This window comes from Aotus nancymaae, unplaced genomic scaffold (assembly GCF_030222135.1).
Source record: "Aotus nancymaae isolate 86718 unplaced genomic scaffold, 86718_ANA_hifiasm-v0.15.2.pri h1tg000022l_1, whole genome shotgun sequence".
Lineage (NCBI taxonomy): Eukaryota > Metazoa > Chordata > Mammalia > Primates > Aotidae > Aotus > Aotus nancymaae.
The window spans coordinates 37,652,146-37,668,977 of record NW_026988435.1 but is presented as its reverse complement, the minus strand read 5'-3'; the positions used below and the strand labels follow the sequence as shown (position 1 = coordinate 37,668,977).

Below are 16,832 nucleotides of genomic sequence, written 5' to 3'. Positions count from 1 at the left end.
GGTCATTGCCAAGGTCTGATTGCAAATATTCAAAAAATTGCAACGTCTGGCCTAAATGGGTTAATGCTTCCTTGCTCAGTTTCAAAGGCTAGATTCTCTCAAGTGTTTTTGTATCCTTTGCCTGAATTCAATAGAGGTTTGAAAATGATCAAAAAGTGTTGCATATTCCCAGTTCTCAAATTACAATAATAAAGTTTTCAAATGAAAATCCTAGGATTGTTTTAGGTTCTCTTTGCTCCATTCCACTGTGGGATACAAATGGAAATTGGGACATTCATCCAATAAAATGTTATTGGAAAAAAAATTTTTAAGTACATTTCAAAAGGATTCCTCTTTTTTTCCTTTAAAATTTTTATTGACCAAGACAGATTTCAAAATGTTTTCTCTAATATCCCAAAGTGAAACTTTGATTGAGGTTTTCAGGAAATTCCAGGGATCCAGCACGTCACCCAGACTTCGGTTTCCAGGTTTCCCAAAGCCTTGAAATTTCCCTAGACTCTAATTGCTGTTTACTGCCACAAACCTTCATCCTTTCTCTTCTGTAACATTTTCCGTCTTAAGAAGGGTCGTCCCATTCGGCCGAGGAGCGTGTTGTCTGAGTAGCTGAATGGAATTACTACCAGTGGAAACTATGCTGCAAGAGGGGTTGATAAAGCAGCTGCGAAGCAAACCTCAGCTGTTTTTTCCATTCTCCCCAAGCAAAGTTAATTAGCATAGGGAAAATGACTAAGGTGTTGACGTCACCTCTTTCCAGTAGAAACTTACACTTTGTCCCTGTCTGCCTGCAAGCATGCAGGACTTGACTCAGGAATTTGCTGTCCAAACAGGATGCTGTGGAAGCTGCGCTTTTTTTTTCCCAGGGAGTGGGGGCTGGCCCTCACTGCTTTATAAGCACCGGCTCGAGAAGAAACCTGCAGCCTCTTGGAAAGGAATCTCACTAAGGGCTCGACTGCGTGGGTCTCTAGTGCTTTCACTGTAAGAAAGCAAGATGCATTTTAGAAACTTTAACTACAGTTTTAGCTCCCTGATTGCCTGTGTGGCAAACAGTGATATCTTCAGCGAAAGTGAAACCAGGGTAAGGCTTCTAATATAACGTGATTTTCTTTAGTTTTCAAAGTATTCTGCTAATTGGAACTATTAACTGAAATAGGTGGGGGAAGGTGGCTCTCTTGTGGGTTTGGGGGTTTGAAGGAAGTCCAAAGTCTTTTGAGCCTTGAAAATCAAAAGCTGTTGCCTGAGGAATTAACTGAGGGAGGAATTTGTAAAGATTTCAGTATTTGACAACATCCAGGTCCCTGAACCAGCTAACTAGGAAGGCAAGAGTTGCGGCACTGTGTGTTTTTCATTCTGTGTATGTTGTAAGTAAACTTTTCAGAAGGCGGCCTCTTCTGACATGAATGGTGTTTCACTTTTACAGGCAGAGTGGTGAATCTGGGAGCCACTTCATTTCATCTTAGGAAGTAAATGTTATAAAGATATTTGTATGTTTGTAGTAATTACAAGGGCCTGGCCTCAAGCTCCCAGATTTCTCTAACAGAGAAAATGCAGCTAGAGCAAATGATAAAACTGGAGAAATTAAGTGTGAGATCAGTGTGCCTCCTGGGCAGCAGCTCTCTTTGATGCTGATTAACTGGGTCATATTAATCACTATACTTTTCTTCTTCATTGGATTAAAATGTAAGTTTTTTCATCAGTAGCTACCCAGCTATCTAATTGAGCTTTAGTAATATTGTACAGGAATGAATCTTGTATATTCTATTTGAGGGGTGGTGTTTGTGCTTGGTGGTGTTACATGCTTTATACCCAAAGCCATATTGGGACATGCAAAGGTTTCTTTTTAAAAAAAAATCAAATGTAATACTTACCTGGCAGGGGAGATACCATGATCACGAGGGTGGTTTTCCCAGGACGAGACTTATCCATTGCACTCTGAGTGTGTGGATCCCTGCGATTTCCCCAAATGTGGGAAACTCGACTGCATAATTTGTGGTAGTGGGGGACTGCATTCATGATTTCTCCTAAAAAAAAAGAACAAAAATTGAATGTAACTCCATAATTGTATATGATGCTTATGAGCTGGAACCATAGTGTTTGGACTAGATCACAGAGCACATTCTGTGTTTTTAAAGTTAGTGTACTTAGCATTAGCCTTATGTGAGTAAAATCATTTTTTTTAATGAAATAGAGATGCCATCCAACAAGTATAATAACTAGATATCAGTTATTAGAACAAATAAGATTATTTTGTAAGAGAATGGCATCATAGTAATCCGGATTGTAAAGATACTGTGAGTTCTCTTTTGTTCTGGTCTTAAGCCCTGAACCTGTATTCTAAAAATATTCTTCAAAGTCATCTGTCCCAGATTCTGAATCATAACTTCAAAACTACACAGTGGGTCACAGTGCTTATTGATGAGGTCATGCAAAATTCCAGATGTACAGACACACTTTTGCCAGAAACTTGCCCGTGCTCAAGAGAGGTGGGGGAAAAGTGAGAGGCGGCCAGCTGAATTCCACTGTCCGCCAGCTCTGCACTGTTTCGCACGTGCCTCTGCAGGACCCCTCGTGGGAAAGTCTCAGAAGTGTTCATAAACTGAAGAAAAGCTGGGGAATGCAAGGAGAGCAAGGTCGTGGGTTCTTCCGACTCCCCCTTAAGGACCTGCCTGGCAGAGACCGGCTACCGGCTACTACCCATTCCTATGCTCAGCCTCATGTGGAGCAGGAACCATCTGCCCATGCGCCCACCCCCCCACCCATCCCCCGCACGCTTCCTAGCAGTAACATTCCTGAAGACATTCTCTTCTCTTATCCCAAATCCTCGCTCCAGTTGCAGAGACACTGCGCCTTCCATAGCTTCTCCAAGGTCCTCAGTGAGCTCTGCCCACGCTGCCTACCATCCACGCCCTGTGCCATCCCCTTCTTCCTGGCCAGCCTCTTCTGCCTTTCACACAGGCTCCCACAAACTGTCCTAAGTGTTTTTGCCTGGTAAAAAGATTCACAAAACCCGGCGACTAGAAGCCCATGTGGTCTTCCTTGGAGCTCTGACTGTCCACCAGTTACACTCCCTCTCCGAGGAGTTGTAGTGGCCCCCTGCTCCCCCCACCGACATCCACACTCCAGGATCCAGCCCAGGAGGCTCTCCTCTGAGCAACCTAAGCTTGTAATCCCCCACCTCGGGCTTTGCATTCTAAGAGCTCATGACATCTAATTCTCACCAGCCCTATGGCACCAGAGCAAAATGTGCACAGACATGAAAGCCAGGATGCAGGAAACGATCCATTTGCAGAACATTAATTTTTAAACCAGTATCATTTTAGAGAGTTAAAAAGTAACAGACTGAGATAAAAACAATCATGGAAATTTTTTTAAACTACTTATTTTAAGAAGTACAAAAAACTTTCTATGAACTTTGTTATTTTACAAGTCAGCATTTTTTTTTTCAAGTTACCTGTGGTGCTTCTAAGCCTTAAAGAAACATTTGATGTACACAACATTGCTCTGAGCTGAACAGCGGTGTTGAGTTGGCTAGCCAGGGAAGGCTATAAGACAGAGAAACATGGGCGGGGGGCAGGGGGAGGTCATAGGACAGAGAAACCTGGGGGCATGGGGAACAAATTACCAAATTGTACCACCCTGGAAAATGCTCATCCTACTTTTTAAAAAAGTTTGTCACCATAAGAAGTATCTATGTATTGGCAATTGTTTACTGATTAGATGAATGTAGTAAATCATACCTTCTTACCTTCTTGTAAAATAACCTGCATTAGGACTAAAAGGCCACAGTCCCCTAAAATGCGAAAGGCTTTTCTCTAAGAAAGAAGTTAGGAGTTCTTGAAAGGGTTGATGATCCACTTCCTCATTTAAGAAATGTATTGAGGAAGCCCTGGGCACCGTGGCTCATGCCTATAATCCCAGCACCTTAAGAGGCTGAGGCGAGCGGATCACCTGAGGTCAGGAGTTGACCAGCCTGACCAATGTGGCAAAACCCCATCTCTGCTAAAAATACAAAAATTAGCCAGGTGTGGTGGCGGGCACCTGTAGTCCCAGCCACTCTGGAGGCTGAGGCATGAAAACCGTGGGAAGTGGAGGTTGCAGTGAGGCAAGACCACGCCACTGCAATCCAGCCTAGCTGACAGAGTGAGACTCCGTCTCAAAAAAAAAAAAAGGAAAAAAAGACACCATCTAGTCAAAGGTCATTTGCAGGTAAATTTCAACTCCTTTTATTTTTATTGTTATTTTACAGGCCAAATTTGAGTCTCTCTTTAGGACATATGACAAGGATATCACCTTTCAGTATTTTAAGAGCTTCAAACGAGTCAGAATAAACTTCAGCAACCCCTTCTCCGCAGCAGATGCCAGGCTCCAGCTGCATAAGACTGAGTTTCTGGGAAAGGAAATGAAGTTATATTTTGCTCAGGTGAGTTGGGCTAATTGCTATGCAAGCTTCTCCCTCCACCCTCCCTCCCTTTTGTAAAGTAGCTTCTACGTTGCTTATGTTATATGCTGATTGGAAACTCTAAGACTTTATCTTGAGAAACGCAAAATTCCTACTCTGAATGTTCAGCGTCTCACCTGTTTTAAGAAGATACCAAGGTGCATTTGAAAGCAACCTCAGAAATCGCCCCTGACCTTCCTGGGTTGATAACGATGGGGGAAAGAAAAAGCCTTCCCTGTTCATTGGGGAGCTTGCAGGGTGCGGCGGATGGGCATGGCTACGCAAACTCCCTAAGATTTGCGAAGCAGGTTTCCATGAACTTGCTCGAGGTTTGGAGCTAACGACCCACTCTAGACTGCGCAGACCAGAGTGGTTCCCAGCTCATGTGGTGCTGGGGGCACTCAGCAGAGAAGGAGGAATCTGCAGAAGATGCCTGCAAATCCACCCAGGGCTGCTAGGCCTGGCTTGAAAGGAAAATATGGGGTAACCAGACTGGGCACAGATGCTAGGAAACCCTCTGGCTGGCAGGGGTCCCCACCCAGGGTACCCACAGGAGGGAGAAGGTTAGCTGGGGGTGGGTTTGCTTTTTCTCCTGCCCGCTATCATTTTGACCCTCCTCTGGGGAACTTAGGACAGGTGACCCACCTTCAGGGCAGCTCCCAAAGTTCCATTTGATGTCCTTGGGGGCTGACAGATTGTCAGGGAAGAGGAAAGGAGCTTCTAGAATGCGGCTCCTCAGTGAAGTGAGTCTCCCTCAGGCTCTGAGCACCCCCTGCTTCACACGCACACACACACACACACACACACACACACACACACACACACGCCTTGCTGGGATGGGGGAGGACCCTGTCCAAAGGCTTCCCAACAGTGAAAGGAGTCTCATCTGCCTCCATGCCAGAGAGCCCAAGTGCCTTTTCTTCCCCAGAGTGAGGACGGTGAACTTGCTGGGCCCTTCAGGTATAAAGTAAAGCATTTGGGATCCCCGCCCCACCCCCAGCCTTTCTGCCCTGGGAGGCACAGGCTGAGCTGTGACCTTGGCTGCCTAGGGCTTCCCTTGTGAGTACACTCTTTTCTGCCCTGGATGAGATTTTATGCAAATAATTGCTCATTACTCCTCTGACCTTTTCTGGTTGTGAATTTTGGGGAAGGCAGTAACGAAGTGAGGAGGAAACCTGCACCTCACCGCCTGTGAGGTGAGATCTCTCCGGGCAGCCCTCATCACTGGCAGCGTTTTTAAAGCCAAAGTAGGAGCATGGGTTATTGTTCCTTATTGTTATTTTTTAAAGTCTCCTCAGAGGTGGCTTTTTTTTGGGAGGGGACTCTGATCAGGAGTCCAGGAACGGAGGCTCAGGGCTGCTGCTTGGCAGGGAAGCCTGAGGTGGTGGGAGCCCTGGCTCCCTGGCCCTGAAAAGCTGTGTCCTCTCAGAGCTGTTGCTTAGTCTTTGGACTTTCAGAGTGTGCCCCAGGGGTTTGAGGAGCAGGGAGAAATTGATTCCAAGAGCCCTCCTGACCTCAACGACAGCGACTTTAACTTTCCACCTATACTGAAGTCACCTCTGCTGGTTTTCTGTCCGTCTAGGTCAAGTGTAATTACTTGCAGTCCCTGTGCCTGTGAGTCCCATAGCCCTGGGAGGGGGCTGCCATCCTATCTGCACCATAACCAGAGTTCAGGCGTCCTTTTACCCTCCCCCTTACAGACTGTATTACAATAGGTCGTGGAGTCACACCTGTCCTGACGGCTGGACATCGACCTGCCCATCTCCCAGGAGCTGTCGTCGGGTGCTGCTGCCTCACTGCAGGTCTTCCCTGGCTACAGCTGACCTGTGCTTCTTTTCTCTCCTCAGACCTTACACATAGGAAGCTCACACCTGGCTCCGCCAAACCCCGACAAGCAGTTTCTGATCTCCCCTCCCGCCTCCCCGCCAGTGGGGTGGGAACAAGTGGAAGATGCAACCCCAGTCGTAAACTACGATCTCTTATGCGCTATCTCCAAGCTGGGGCCAGGTGAGCAGGGCCCTCAGGCGGGAGGGAGGCGGGGACATGGCTGCTTCCCTGCACTGGAGAGCGGCGCCCCCACTGCTCCGGTAGCTCTTGTGAGCTGGTGCAGGCGTGATTTGTGAGCTGTCTCTCTCTGTATTCTTCTGCGCCACTGTACCTTATGCTGGGAGCATGCCTGCCTCTTGCAGGGTTAGAGAGACTGGGCTGATCGTGGGGACCCTGCACCACGGCCCTGCTAGTAGTGTCCTAGGAATCCATTCCTGTTTCCACTCAGCACAGCTGGCGTGGGAGGCCTGAGCCCCGGCCCCAGGTCCTGTCGCCCCAGATAGGCATGAGGGATTGGACTTTGGAAAGGGAAAATAGATGCCCCCTTTAAGAAATGTTATTTTTAATCAAGGTAAATTCACCCTTTCCTGTGACTCTCGCCTGGCATTCTTTTTTTTTTGAGATGGAGTCTCGCTCTGTCCCAGGCTGGAGTGCAATGGCATGATCTCAGCTCACTGCAACCTCTGCCTCCCGGGTTCAAGCTATTCTCCTGCCTCAGCCCCTGGGGTAGCTGGGATAACAAGCATGCACCACCATGCCCTGCTAATTTTTGTATTTTTAGTAGAGACAGTTTCACCATGTTGGCCAGGCTGGTCTTTAACTCTTGACCTCGTGATCCACCTGCCTCAGCCTCCCAAAGTGCTAGGCTTCCAGGCATGAGCCTCACCTGGCCTTCTTAAAGGAAGGAGACCCATAGGCCACAGTGAGGGAAGGGCTGCAGTCAGGCTGCCCCACCCCAGGGCCCTTAGGCTGGTCCCCTGCAGACCTTGCCAAAGAGGAGGTTCCCATTCTCTGGAGGGACAGAAGTGTGAGCACTGGGGGAGGGGGCAGGTTCCTTGGTCTCTTTGTCCAAAATGTGGGCCTTCCCTGGTGAAATCATGAGCAGTAGATGAGCTCATGGAGTGAAAAGCGCTTCAGTCTGTGCCTGGCTCACAGTCAGCGCTCAGGGCAGGTTTTTTGAAAACCATAAAATGTAGGTGGTTCCTGTCCTGTCCGCTAGGGTTTGAGTGAGGAGGCAGGTGTGAGGGAGGGTCTTGGGTTGAAGAGGTTTGGGCCTTGTCCTGCTCTGTCCATGGAGCAAATCAGATAAATGCTGAGATCATCAGCTCCTCGTTTCTCCTTGACCAGCAATCTGATGTTCCCTTGGGTTGAGGGTGTTATTTTCTTGGACCATCAGCAGTTTCATACTGAAAACATTACATTTCTGAAAAATGGAAATTCCCTGTGTGGGAGAAAGCAAGAGTCACATTACTTACTGCTAATTGTGGCGTGAAGGTCAAGATCAGAAATGGTCAGTGTGAGGAAGCGTGTGCTCCCCCCAAGGCAGTGCCTGGCCAGGGGGCATGAGTAGGGTTGAGGGTGTAGAGTCTCTCCCTAGGTCAGGGATGGGAAGAAACAGGGTCTCCACTTGCAGAGAGGTGTCAACCATTCCAGGGGCAAGTGCTGCTGATAAATATTCTTCATACTCCAGAATCTACCACCTCCTTCACAGAGGGCTTATTAGAGAAAGCTTTTTAGGAAACAGACATAATAAACTCAGTTTGTCCTGGGTTCACTTAACAGTAAGCTTAAGTGAGATTTCACATTTCACCTGTGCTTTTCAGCCAACAGGATTGCAGAGATTTTGCAAATTATGATCCTAAACCCTGAGCTTTCTGGATTTGGGCTGATGAGTCGTTAGATAAGAGACTTGCAAAGAGGGAGGTTTATAAGAGGCTCTTAACCAGCATTTCCAGCAATCCATCTGACTCCCCATGCCTGAATTCTCTCTCTCAGAAAGCTGAAGCTCCTTTGCTTTTTTGGATGCAGTTATAACAACATTCCAGTCCCATGTATGACAGAGAAAAGACCACTACCTTCTTTATGAGTAAAAGTCCCTCCAGGTTTAGAGGAGTGGCCGGTGCAGCTGGAGGTGGGAAGCTCTGCTGAGCCGCTCTTGCCCGGTGGAAATCAGTCATGTGATAGGCACACAGTGGCTGGCGAGGTGCCTCCTCAATTACCCAGAATGACAAAGGAATCCCAAGCCCTGGAGGACAACTCGCCCCAGGGCCATCCTGGGAATGGACCAGGTTGAAGCACACCACCTGCCCCAAATGCAGGTCCCTGGCATTCTGTTACAACTCCCAGCATCACACCAGTAACAATGTATCCTCCTTTTTTTTTTTTTTTTTTGAGACGGAGTTTCGCTTTTGTTGCCCAGGCTGGCGTGCAATGATGTGATCTTGGCTCACCACAACCTCTCCCTCCCAGGTTCAAGCTATTCTCCTTCCTCAGCCTCCAGAGTAGCTGGGATTATAGGCATGCGCCACCATGCCCGGCTAATTTTGTATTTTTAGTAGGGACAGTGTTTCTCCGTGTTGGTCAGGCTGGTCTCGAACTCTCAACCTCAGGTGATCCACCCACCTTGGCCTCCCAAAGTGCTGGGATTACAGGTGTGAGCCACTTCACCTGACCACCATTCTTTCTAGGTGACATGGATTGGACAAGCATGTGGTGAGCTGCGTTCTCAGTGTCTTGGGCACTCACTCATGCTGTTAGCTCCATGAAGTCAATACCTTTACTGTCTCCTTTACTGACGAGGGAACTGAGGTGCCCAGGGAAGCAGAATAAAGTGGCCATGAACCCTGGGTACTAAGGAGTCAAGCTCAGAGCTGCCTTCATGAGTAGCAAAGATGCACACTCTTCCTGTGGCCAGAGCGGCACCCCAGCAGGAGGCCCCAGCCCCTTCACTCTGCATTGCCGGGTTCTTCCATTGCAGAAAGCTCACCCCACCCTTGCCCGACCAGAGTGGCCTCAACTTGGCCAACCTGGTAGAACTCAGGCTTACATAGAACAGCAGGGCCCTCCTGGTCCGGGGGTTAGAATTGTCCTAAGAACAAGGATCCCAAGGTCAAAAACGTTTCCAGAGCACCTGGCTCCGTGCAGCACCCGGCTCCGTGCAGCACCCCTGCGTCTGCTGCAGGGTCTCCCATGGCTCCTTCCCTGGCATGCACTGAGACCCTCAAATAGGAGCCCCGTGAGGGAGGCCCGGGGTTCTGTTTCCAAATGCGTATATTCGTCCATCTTTTTCCCGAACCAAAGTTTCTCACGTTCACACCTGAGGAAATGCTGACAGAGGGGGAGTTCTCTGGGTGGTTTAGGTGCCTGGTGGACATGCGAAGTGTAACTAGAAAAATGCATTCCTTCTATACCTTTCATGTGCCTGGACTCCCAGAATGTTTGACTAGAAACAGTCATGCACAATGGAAATATCTCTTTTCCTGAATGGGCCAGCAAAGAAACACAAATCCAAAATATGTCTGGCTGTGTCTCAGCCCAGCCGAATGGAAGCGAGCGGCTGGCCCAGCAGAGCCCTGAATGCTCCTTTATGTTTGCCTTTTGACTCCCAAGGACTCATCTGAGTGACGCTGCAATTATTTCCTTTCCTTAGGGGAAAAGTATGAATTGCACGCAGCGACTGACACCACTCCCAGCGTGGTGGTCCACGTATGTGAGAGCGATGAAGAGAAGGAAGAAGAAGACGAGATGGAGAGAATGAAGAGACCCAAGCCAAAAATTATCCAGACCAGGAGGCCGGAGTACACGCCGATCCACCTCAGCTGAACTGGCACGCGATGAGGATGCATTCCAAATCATACTCACGGGAGGAATCTTTTACTGTGGAGGTGGCCGGTCACGACTTCTTCGGAGGTGGGATCCGAGACCAGGGTGGCAGAAATCCCAGTTCATGTTGCTCAGAAGAGAATCAAGGCCGTGTCCCCTTGTTCTAATGCTGCACACCAGTGACTGTTCATGGCACCCAGGAATGGCTGGGGCCAATCCCCGAGTTTGTGGTGATTGCACAAGGACATTTGGGACTGTCTTGAGAAAACTGATCATGGTAGCGTTTTGTACTTGTTCTTCTCTGTTAGGTTCTGTCTGTGCCAAGGGCAGGCCGGTCAGTGGGTTCGGGAGAGAGCTTCCTGTTTCTAAGCAGCCCGCAGGGCCCACTATCTACTGGTAGGAAGAGGTCCCACAGGAAGCCACCTAGTGCAGCGAGGTCGTGAAAACAGCAGCAATGCAGCGTGGAAATTGTCGCGTTTCCTTTCTTCCCTCATGTTCTCGTGTTTGTGCATGTATATTACTGATTTTCAAAACTAACCTTTGTTCGTATGTGAAGTTACACCCTTGTTTTACACCTTTTGGGAAGCCAGGAAAGCATCTGGAAAACGTATCATCTTTCCCAGATTCTCGGATTCTCGACGCTCTTTGCAACAGCACTCGCTGGTGGAACTCTTCCTGGAATACATTCACTCGGCGTCCTAAACTGTGCAACATGTAACCTGTGCTTCTGCAAAAGCAGTTGATCTGAAGTTCCTCTGTAGTGTTTAGCTTATACAATTCAGAGAATAGCAGTTTCACTGCCAACTTGTAGTGGGTGAGACATTTTAGTTTAGGTATTTGGGGTCGGACATCAGTTTCTGTTATTTCTTTGGTGTGGTGGTTTCTATACATGAATCATAGCCAGAAACTTTTTTGGAAACTGTTGGTTGAGATAGTTGGTTTTTTTACCCCACGAAGACATCAAGAAAAAACCTGTAAATAAAGCTGATAGCATACATTCATACCTGCTGTACACTTGGGTGAAAAGCATGGCAGTGGGAGACTGAGTTGTACTCATCTACCTGTGAATCGTATGTTGTAGAAAATGCTGTCCCCATGTCTAACAGGACTTGAATTCAAAGCATGTCAAGTGGATAGTAGCTCTGTGGTGATATGAGAGGGATGCAGTGCCTTTCCCATTAATTCCTGCTGGAATTCTTATACTAGGTTAACATTTGTAATTTTTTTCTAGTTGTAACGTGTATGTCTGGTAAATAGGTATTATATTTTGGCCTTACGACACCATAACAAAGTTTGTCATTTTGAAATACCTAATGCCAAGTAACAATGCATGCTTTGGAAATTTGGAAGATGGTTTTATTAAATGCTTTGATTATTTATATCAAGAAATTGATTGAACGTTCTCACACCCTGTTTATGGTACTTGGTATGAGGGAGCCTGTTGGGGAGAGACCATTGCATCACCGTCCAGGTGTTTCTAGTTAAGTGCTTTTAAACTGGAGAGGCTAACCTCAAAAGATATTTTTTTTAACTGCATTCTATAATAAATGGGCACAGTATGCTCCTTACGGAAAAGTTGTTTGTCATTTGATTTCTAGGATAAATCTATGAACCTTTTAAATTCTGCAGTCTCAGGAGGACATATGCCTTTGTCTGTTTGAGCTTACAAACTCCTAATTCCGTACTGGGGTTCACAGAGGGTCCGCCACACTAAGAATGCATCACTTGGAAGAGAAGAAAATGGATAAAACTGAAATCAGAACTTTGAGTATTTCCTTTGTATAGGTGGATGCTACTGTGATGAAAACCCTGTTCGCCAGTACCTCCACAAAACAGCAATGGTTTTTGTCATTTAAAGGGTTTTCTTTCATTAGAAAAGGTGTCCATGGAAGATGCTAAGTTATAGAAGCCGGTTCTCTTCAGAAGATGTATCGATAAGCCTTCTGTTTAATCTCTGGTAGCTTTTTCCCTGGGACTCTCATTTCAAATGGTGGTGACCTTCCTGGGAAGCCCACAAAAGCCTAAATAACCCAGTGTTTCTTTGCCAAAATCTAGCAAATAACATTAATCCTGATCAAGATTAGCATTAGGTGTTCATCTATGAACATCCACATGCTACTTTTTTTCCCTTTCATGAGAACCACCATCCTGTCATTTCCAAGAGCATTTGCATATTTTCAAGCCATATATGTTCAAGGTTTAATTGTGCTGGAAAATCCCCACATCAATCAAGTTGGTCAAAGCTGATTATTGGACAGATTCAGGCATTGATCCCTCTAAGGAAGACAGGAAATATCCAAACAGAGACCCCCAGCAGGTCCCCTTAGATAAAGTAGGGAAAAAGTCAGTGGTCCCACTGCCAGTGAAGCCAATAGACCTTAAAATATAAAATACAAGTCAGACTGGGCACGGTGGCTCACGCCTGTAATCTCAGCACTTTGGGAGGCTGAGGTGGGTGGACCATGAGGTCAGGAGTTCAAGACCAGCCTGGCCAAGGTGGTGAAACCCTGTCTCTACTAAAACTACAAAATTAGCCGGGTACAGTGGCAGGCACCTGTAATTCCAGCTACTCGGGAGGCTGAGGCACAAGAATCGCTTGAACCTGGGCGGCAGAGGTTCAAGTGAGCTGAGATCGTGCCACTGCACTCCAGCCTGGGTGACAGAGTGAGACTCCGTCTGAAAAAAAAAAAAAACAAGTCAAGGAACAGGCTCACCCAGGACACCCTATGTCTTTGAGATGTTCTGTGGCAGCCTCAGCTGAAGTTGTAAAACCAATAATGCACGAAGTTTCTGGTTCCCAGGTTGATGGGCCTGACAGTCATTGATTCATGAATGTGCCCAGGACCCACGCATGGCTTTGTGGGAGAGGGGTTCAGTAAAACGTGAAACGCCCGACATTAAACAGGCAGAATCATGCAGCGTGCACACTAGAGTGCACACTTTGCCATTGATTGAAAGTGTTTATTCAATAGGTGTTGATAGAATATATTACCAATTTGATGCGAAACAGCTTAGGGCCGTGGAAGAAAAGAAAATCAGCCCCTGGAAATGAGAGCTAAATCAAAGCGAAGGGCAGTAGATGGAGAGGAGCTGAGCAATTCATGGAGCTATTCAGATGCAGGCTATAAACACTGATTTGAAGTCAGCAGGCATTTAGGATTTTACATTTCCAGAATATCGTGTGTGAATCACTGCCCACAGGAGATTTGGGTTTTCAGAGAGCTTTAGTTTTATGTGAAACGTGCAGAACTCACTACAGAGTAAATTGATTTTCTCCTATGTTAAATTGCAGGAGATTAAAAGTACTCATGGGCATGTTATGACCAAAAGTGAATGGGCAGCCAGAGTCTGTCATATTTCACAGTGCCCGCAGAACCCGTGGAAAGTTTGCCTGGGTATCACAGGTGCATATCCAGTAACACTCACCTAAAGGTCAGCGCCTCAGGTGGAAACTGCATACCTAATTATCCTAAAAACTGTTCAGGAAGAAAGTACACTGCGAGTAACAAGGATTCTTCCCTCCTGCTTCTCTGGCCTCGTGATTCTAAAGTAGAACATGGAGAAAACCGTTTTCAAGTTTATCACCACTCTTGGCAATCCTTAATTCACATCTCAAATTCTCACTCTGTGACTCACCAAAAGTTACATGGCAATCAGGTAGATGGATTTGCTTCTCACGTACTTCATTTTCTTCCGCAGTCCTTCCCTGCTGTTCGTGAAAGGTCGTTTCAATCACAGCTGTGTTTATGAAAGACAGAAGGAGATTACTCACAAGTGATTGAGAAATGCTACCTGCGTCCACCATTTCTCCTTCTTTCAAGATGCTGATGAAGGACTTTGTGACCCTTCCACACAGCAAACCAATGCCAAGTACATGCAGTGGCCACTGCTCAAATCCCTCTTTCAAGAGTGTCAAGGCCCCCCTGGCTGACATTTGTATTAGGGCAGCGCAGAATTTTCAGTGTTTTTAACTTACCATGTTATGTCTTTTCTCTGCCTAGAAAATGATCTCACTGTCCCAGCCCGGCCCTGCTATCCCACAACGAGGCCCACGATGTCCTGCTCACCCCTGTTTAAATCACCAGCAGCTACATCTGTGCCCAGCCACACAGTTCTAGGGGCTGATTTTCTTCTTTTGCATGGCCCTAAGCTGTTTCCCATCAGATTAGTAATAAATTCCATCAAAAGCTATTGAAGAAACGCTTTCAATCAGTGCCAAAGCATGCACTCTGCACGATGCTGCCTGTTGAATGTCGGTCGTTTCACATTTTACTGAACCCCTGCCTACAAAACAGTGCATGGTTCCTGGGCACATTCATGATTCAGTGACTTTCTGACCCATCAGCCTGGGAACCAGAAACTTTGTGCATCATTGCTGTCACAAGAAGTGTTACTGAAATAATTGCCTCTTTAATATTTCTCCTGCAGGTGTCCATTAGGAATGTTTCTTCCCCCTAAGAATCGTTGCCAGCTACTCCCGCTGGGTCTCCCATCATGCCCCATTATTTGCCATTGTATGGTATATTTTCTTTTTTTAAATCATAACTGTTAAATTGTTTGTCTTCCCTGTTGAAACATAATTTGGGTGGAAGTGGGATTCCTGGTAGCCAGTGGCTCACAGTAGACATTACACATGCAAGTGGATTGGCTAGATGGAAGGATGGATGGATGGATGATGGATGAATGGATGGATGGATGGATGGAAGGATGGATGGATGGATGAAGGATGGATGATGGATGAATGGATGGATGGATGGATGGATGGATGGGTGGGTGGATGGATTGGGATTTTGGAGGAAGAGGAGGGAGCAGTCACTGAAAAGAACAGAAAAATAATGAGGCTTGTTCCCTCTCCCTAGTCAGAAGAGCCAGTAAGCAGCTTAGAGCTTTAATCCCACAAATTGTCAGGCAGCTGGCGCAAGAGCAGTGAAAGAGAGAAAGAGAGACCCTGTGGTAGGTTACGCTCATCGGTGAGAAAGAACAAAAACCATTGTTTTAAAACTCTTCTCAAAACAGATGATTGGCTAGAGGGTGCAGCACAGAGGAACCTGTCAGGGTGAAAGAGACACTCTGTGTCTGGACTGAGCAGTGCAGGAACCTGGGTAAAGACGCTGTCATGGTAACAGCTGTATATATCTGTCAAAAACTCATCACACTTATAATATTTAGAAAGGGTACATTTTGCTTCATGTAAAGTATGCCTCAATAAAGTGTATTTGATTTTAAAATCAGGATAAAGAAAAAAATATATTTATCTTGGATAATGGGCAAGAGTTGGGGAGAAGGTCTTAATTATCATCATGTCCTTTTAAAATCATTTTTCAAGTGTGTAATGCTTTGATAACATTCTTAAAACACATTATACAGCAAGGCAAAGCAGCATCGCAAATTAGAGAGTGAGCATTCCAATTAATATTTTCTGTACAACACTGATATGTCTATGATCGTTTGCTAAATTTAAAAATCAACTTGTACCATATTTACTTCCTTACAGTCTAATAGATGACTAATTTCTTACATGTTCAGAACCAAGATGTTGCTACTTTAAGAACAGCATACATAGGTGTGGTTGGCCCCTGTGCCTGCGGCTTCTGCATCTGTGGATTCAACCAACCATGGACTGAAAATATTCCAAAAATAAAATTAATAAAACAACAATAAAAATAAAACAAACAAAAATGCCGTTAGCAACTGCTTACATAGCCTTTACATCGTATTAGGTGTTATAAGTAATCAAGAGATTATTTCAATCACCATCTATGATTGGCTGATGTGCATAGGTTATATGCAAATACTATGCCACTGTATTTAAAGGACTTGAACATCTGAAAATCTTGGTATCTGCAGAGGATTTTGGAACCAAACCCCACGGATACCAAGAAACTACGCTATATAAAATGCTGAGAGTCACGGAGAGTGATTTTCCGACTTCTGACTAAAGCCCTGAATATTAGAAATTACTGAATTTCTTCTTAGGAAGGAAATTACACCATAAAACAATGTTGCCACACACTCAGAGAAAGATGACCCAATGTCCCAGCCTGGTCATGCCACATGGGCTGAGCAGTGGGTGGGCCACTGAGCCAGTGATGGAAATCACAAATTACGAAACATCAGAGTGCTTTCTGGAAATAAGTCTTCCTCCCCGCCGGGAACAAGGCAATTTGACTCCTGACTGGGATATAGTACCAGGATGCTCCGAGGGTGACGGTTCTCAAGAAGGCAGAAGCAGCGGTGATCAGCAGACCTCCTTAAAGACTCAGACACCGGGGACCTTCCTACCCCTATCAACCAATGCCAGGATGACTGCGGCAGAGTCCCCGAGTCCTTTGAAGCAAGGGTCTAGGTGAGTTTGAAGGAGAGCCGTACACGGCCAGGCAGACAGACCCATGGCGATGGCTCGCCACCCTGGTCAGGGGAATTCTAGATTTGGGCCATGTGCCAAGGTCACCTTGAGGGACATGCTTTGCTCTAAGCTCACCTCAAGTGTGTCGGAACCCCCTTCACTTCTTCCAACTGCAGAAGCGCATGGAGAAGGGGGAGAAAGGGTTGCTAACCCCCAAAAGTGAGGGCAGCGGTGAAGATCCTCCTCATGGCCCAGCAGGGTCCGTGTGCAGCACAAGGCAGTGCCTACTCAGCAGGCTGGACCTCAAACTGCTGCTCTGTAGAATATCAAGGCCTCACATGCAGGCTCCTACAGGCTGGCTGTCTCGGCAAGAAGGCCCTGGTACAACACTGTCTCATCACA

The 16,832-nt window shown here is 46.5% G+C and overlaps 1 protein-coding gene and 1 non-coding gene across 5 annotated transcripts in view; both read left to right on the top strand.

Moving 5' to 3' along the window:
• The window catches only part of RCAN1 (regulator of calcineurin 1), a 100,229-nt gene extending 84,277 nt beyond the window's left edge, over nt 1-15,952 (top strand). Inside the window, exons 1-4 of one of the 4 annotated variants that reach the window (XM_064380128.1) lie at nt 787-1,075; nt 4,244-4,417; nt 6,283-6,442; nt 14,086-15,952. In XM_064380128.1, coding sequence (XP_064236198.1) covers nt 989-1,075; nt 4,244-4,417; nt 6,283-6,442; nt 14,086-14,279 — 615 coding nt within the window. In that variant the 5' untranslated portion in view covers nt 787-988 and the 3' untranslated portion in view covers nt 14,280-15,952. Of the gene's footprint in view, nt 1-786; nt 1,076-1,138; nt 2,864-4,243; nt 4,418-6,282; nt 6,443-9,911; nt 11,660-14,085 lie in introns of those variants that run through there. The other 3 variants (XM_064380129.1, XM_064380130.1, XM_021669411.2) reach the window with 3 other exon arrangements.
• Nucleotides 1,858-2,021, top strand: LOC135276452 (U1 spliceosomal RNA). Its single transcript, XR_010343993.1, has one exon. It is a non-coding gene; the product is annotated as a U1 spliceosomal RNA (small nuclear RNA).
• Nucleotides 15,953-16,832: the final 880 nt, after the last annotated feature.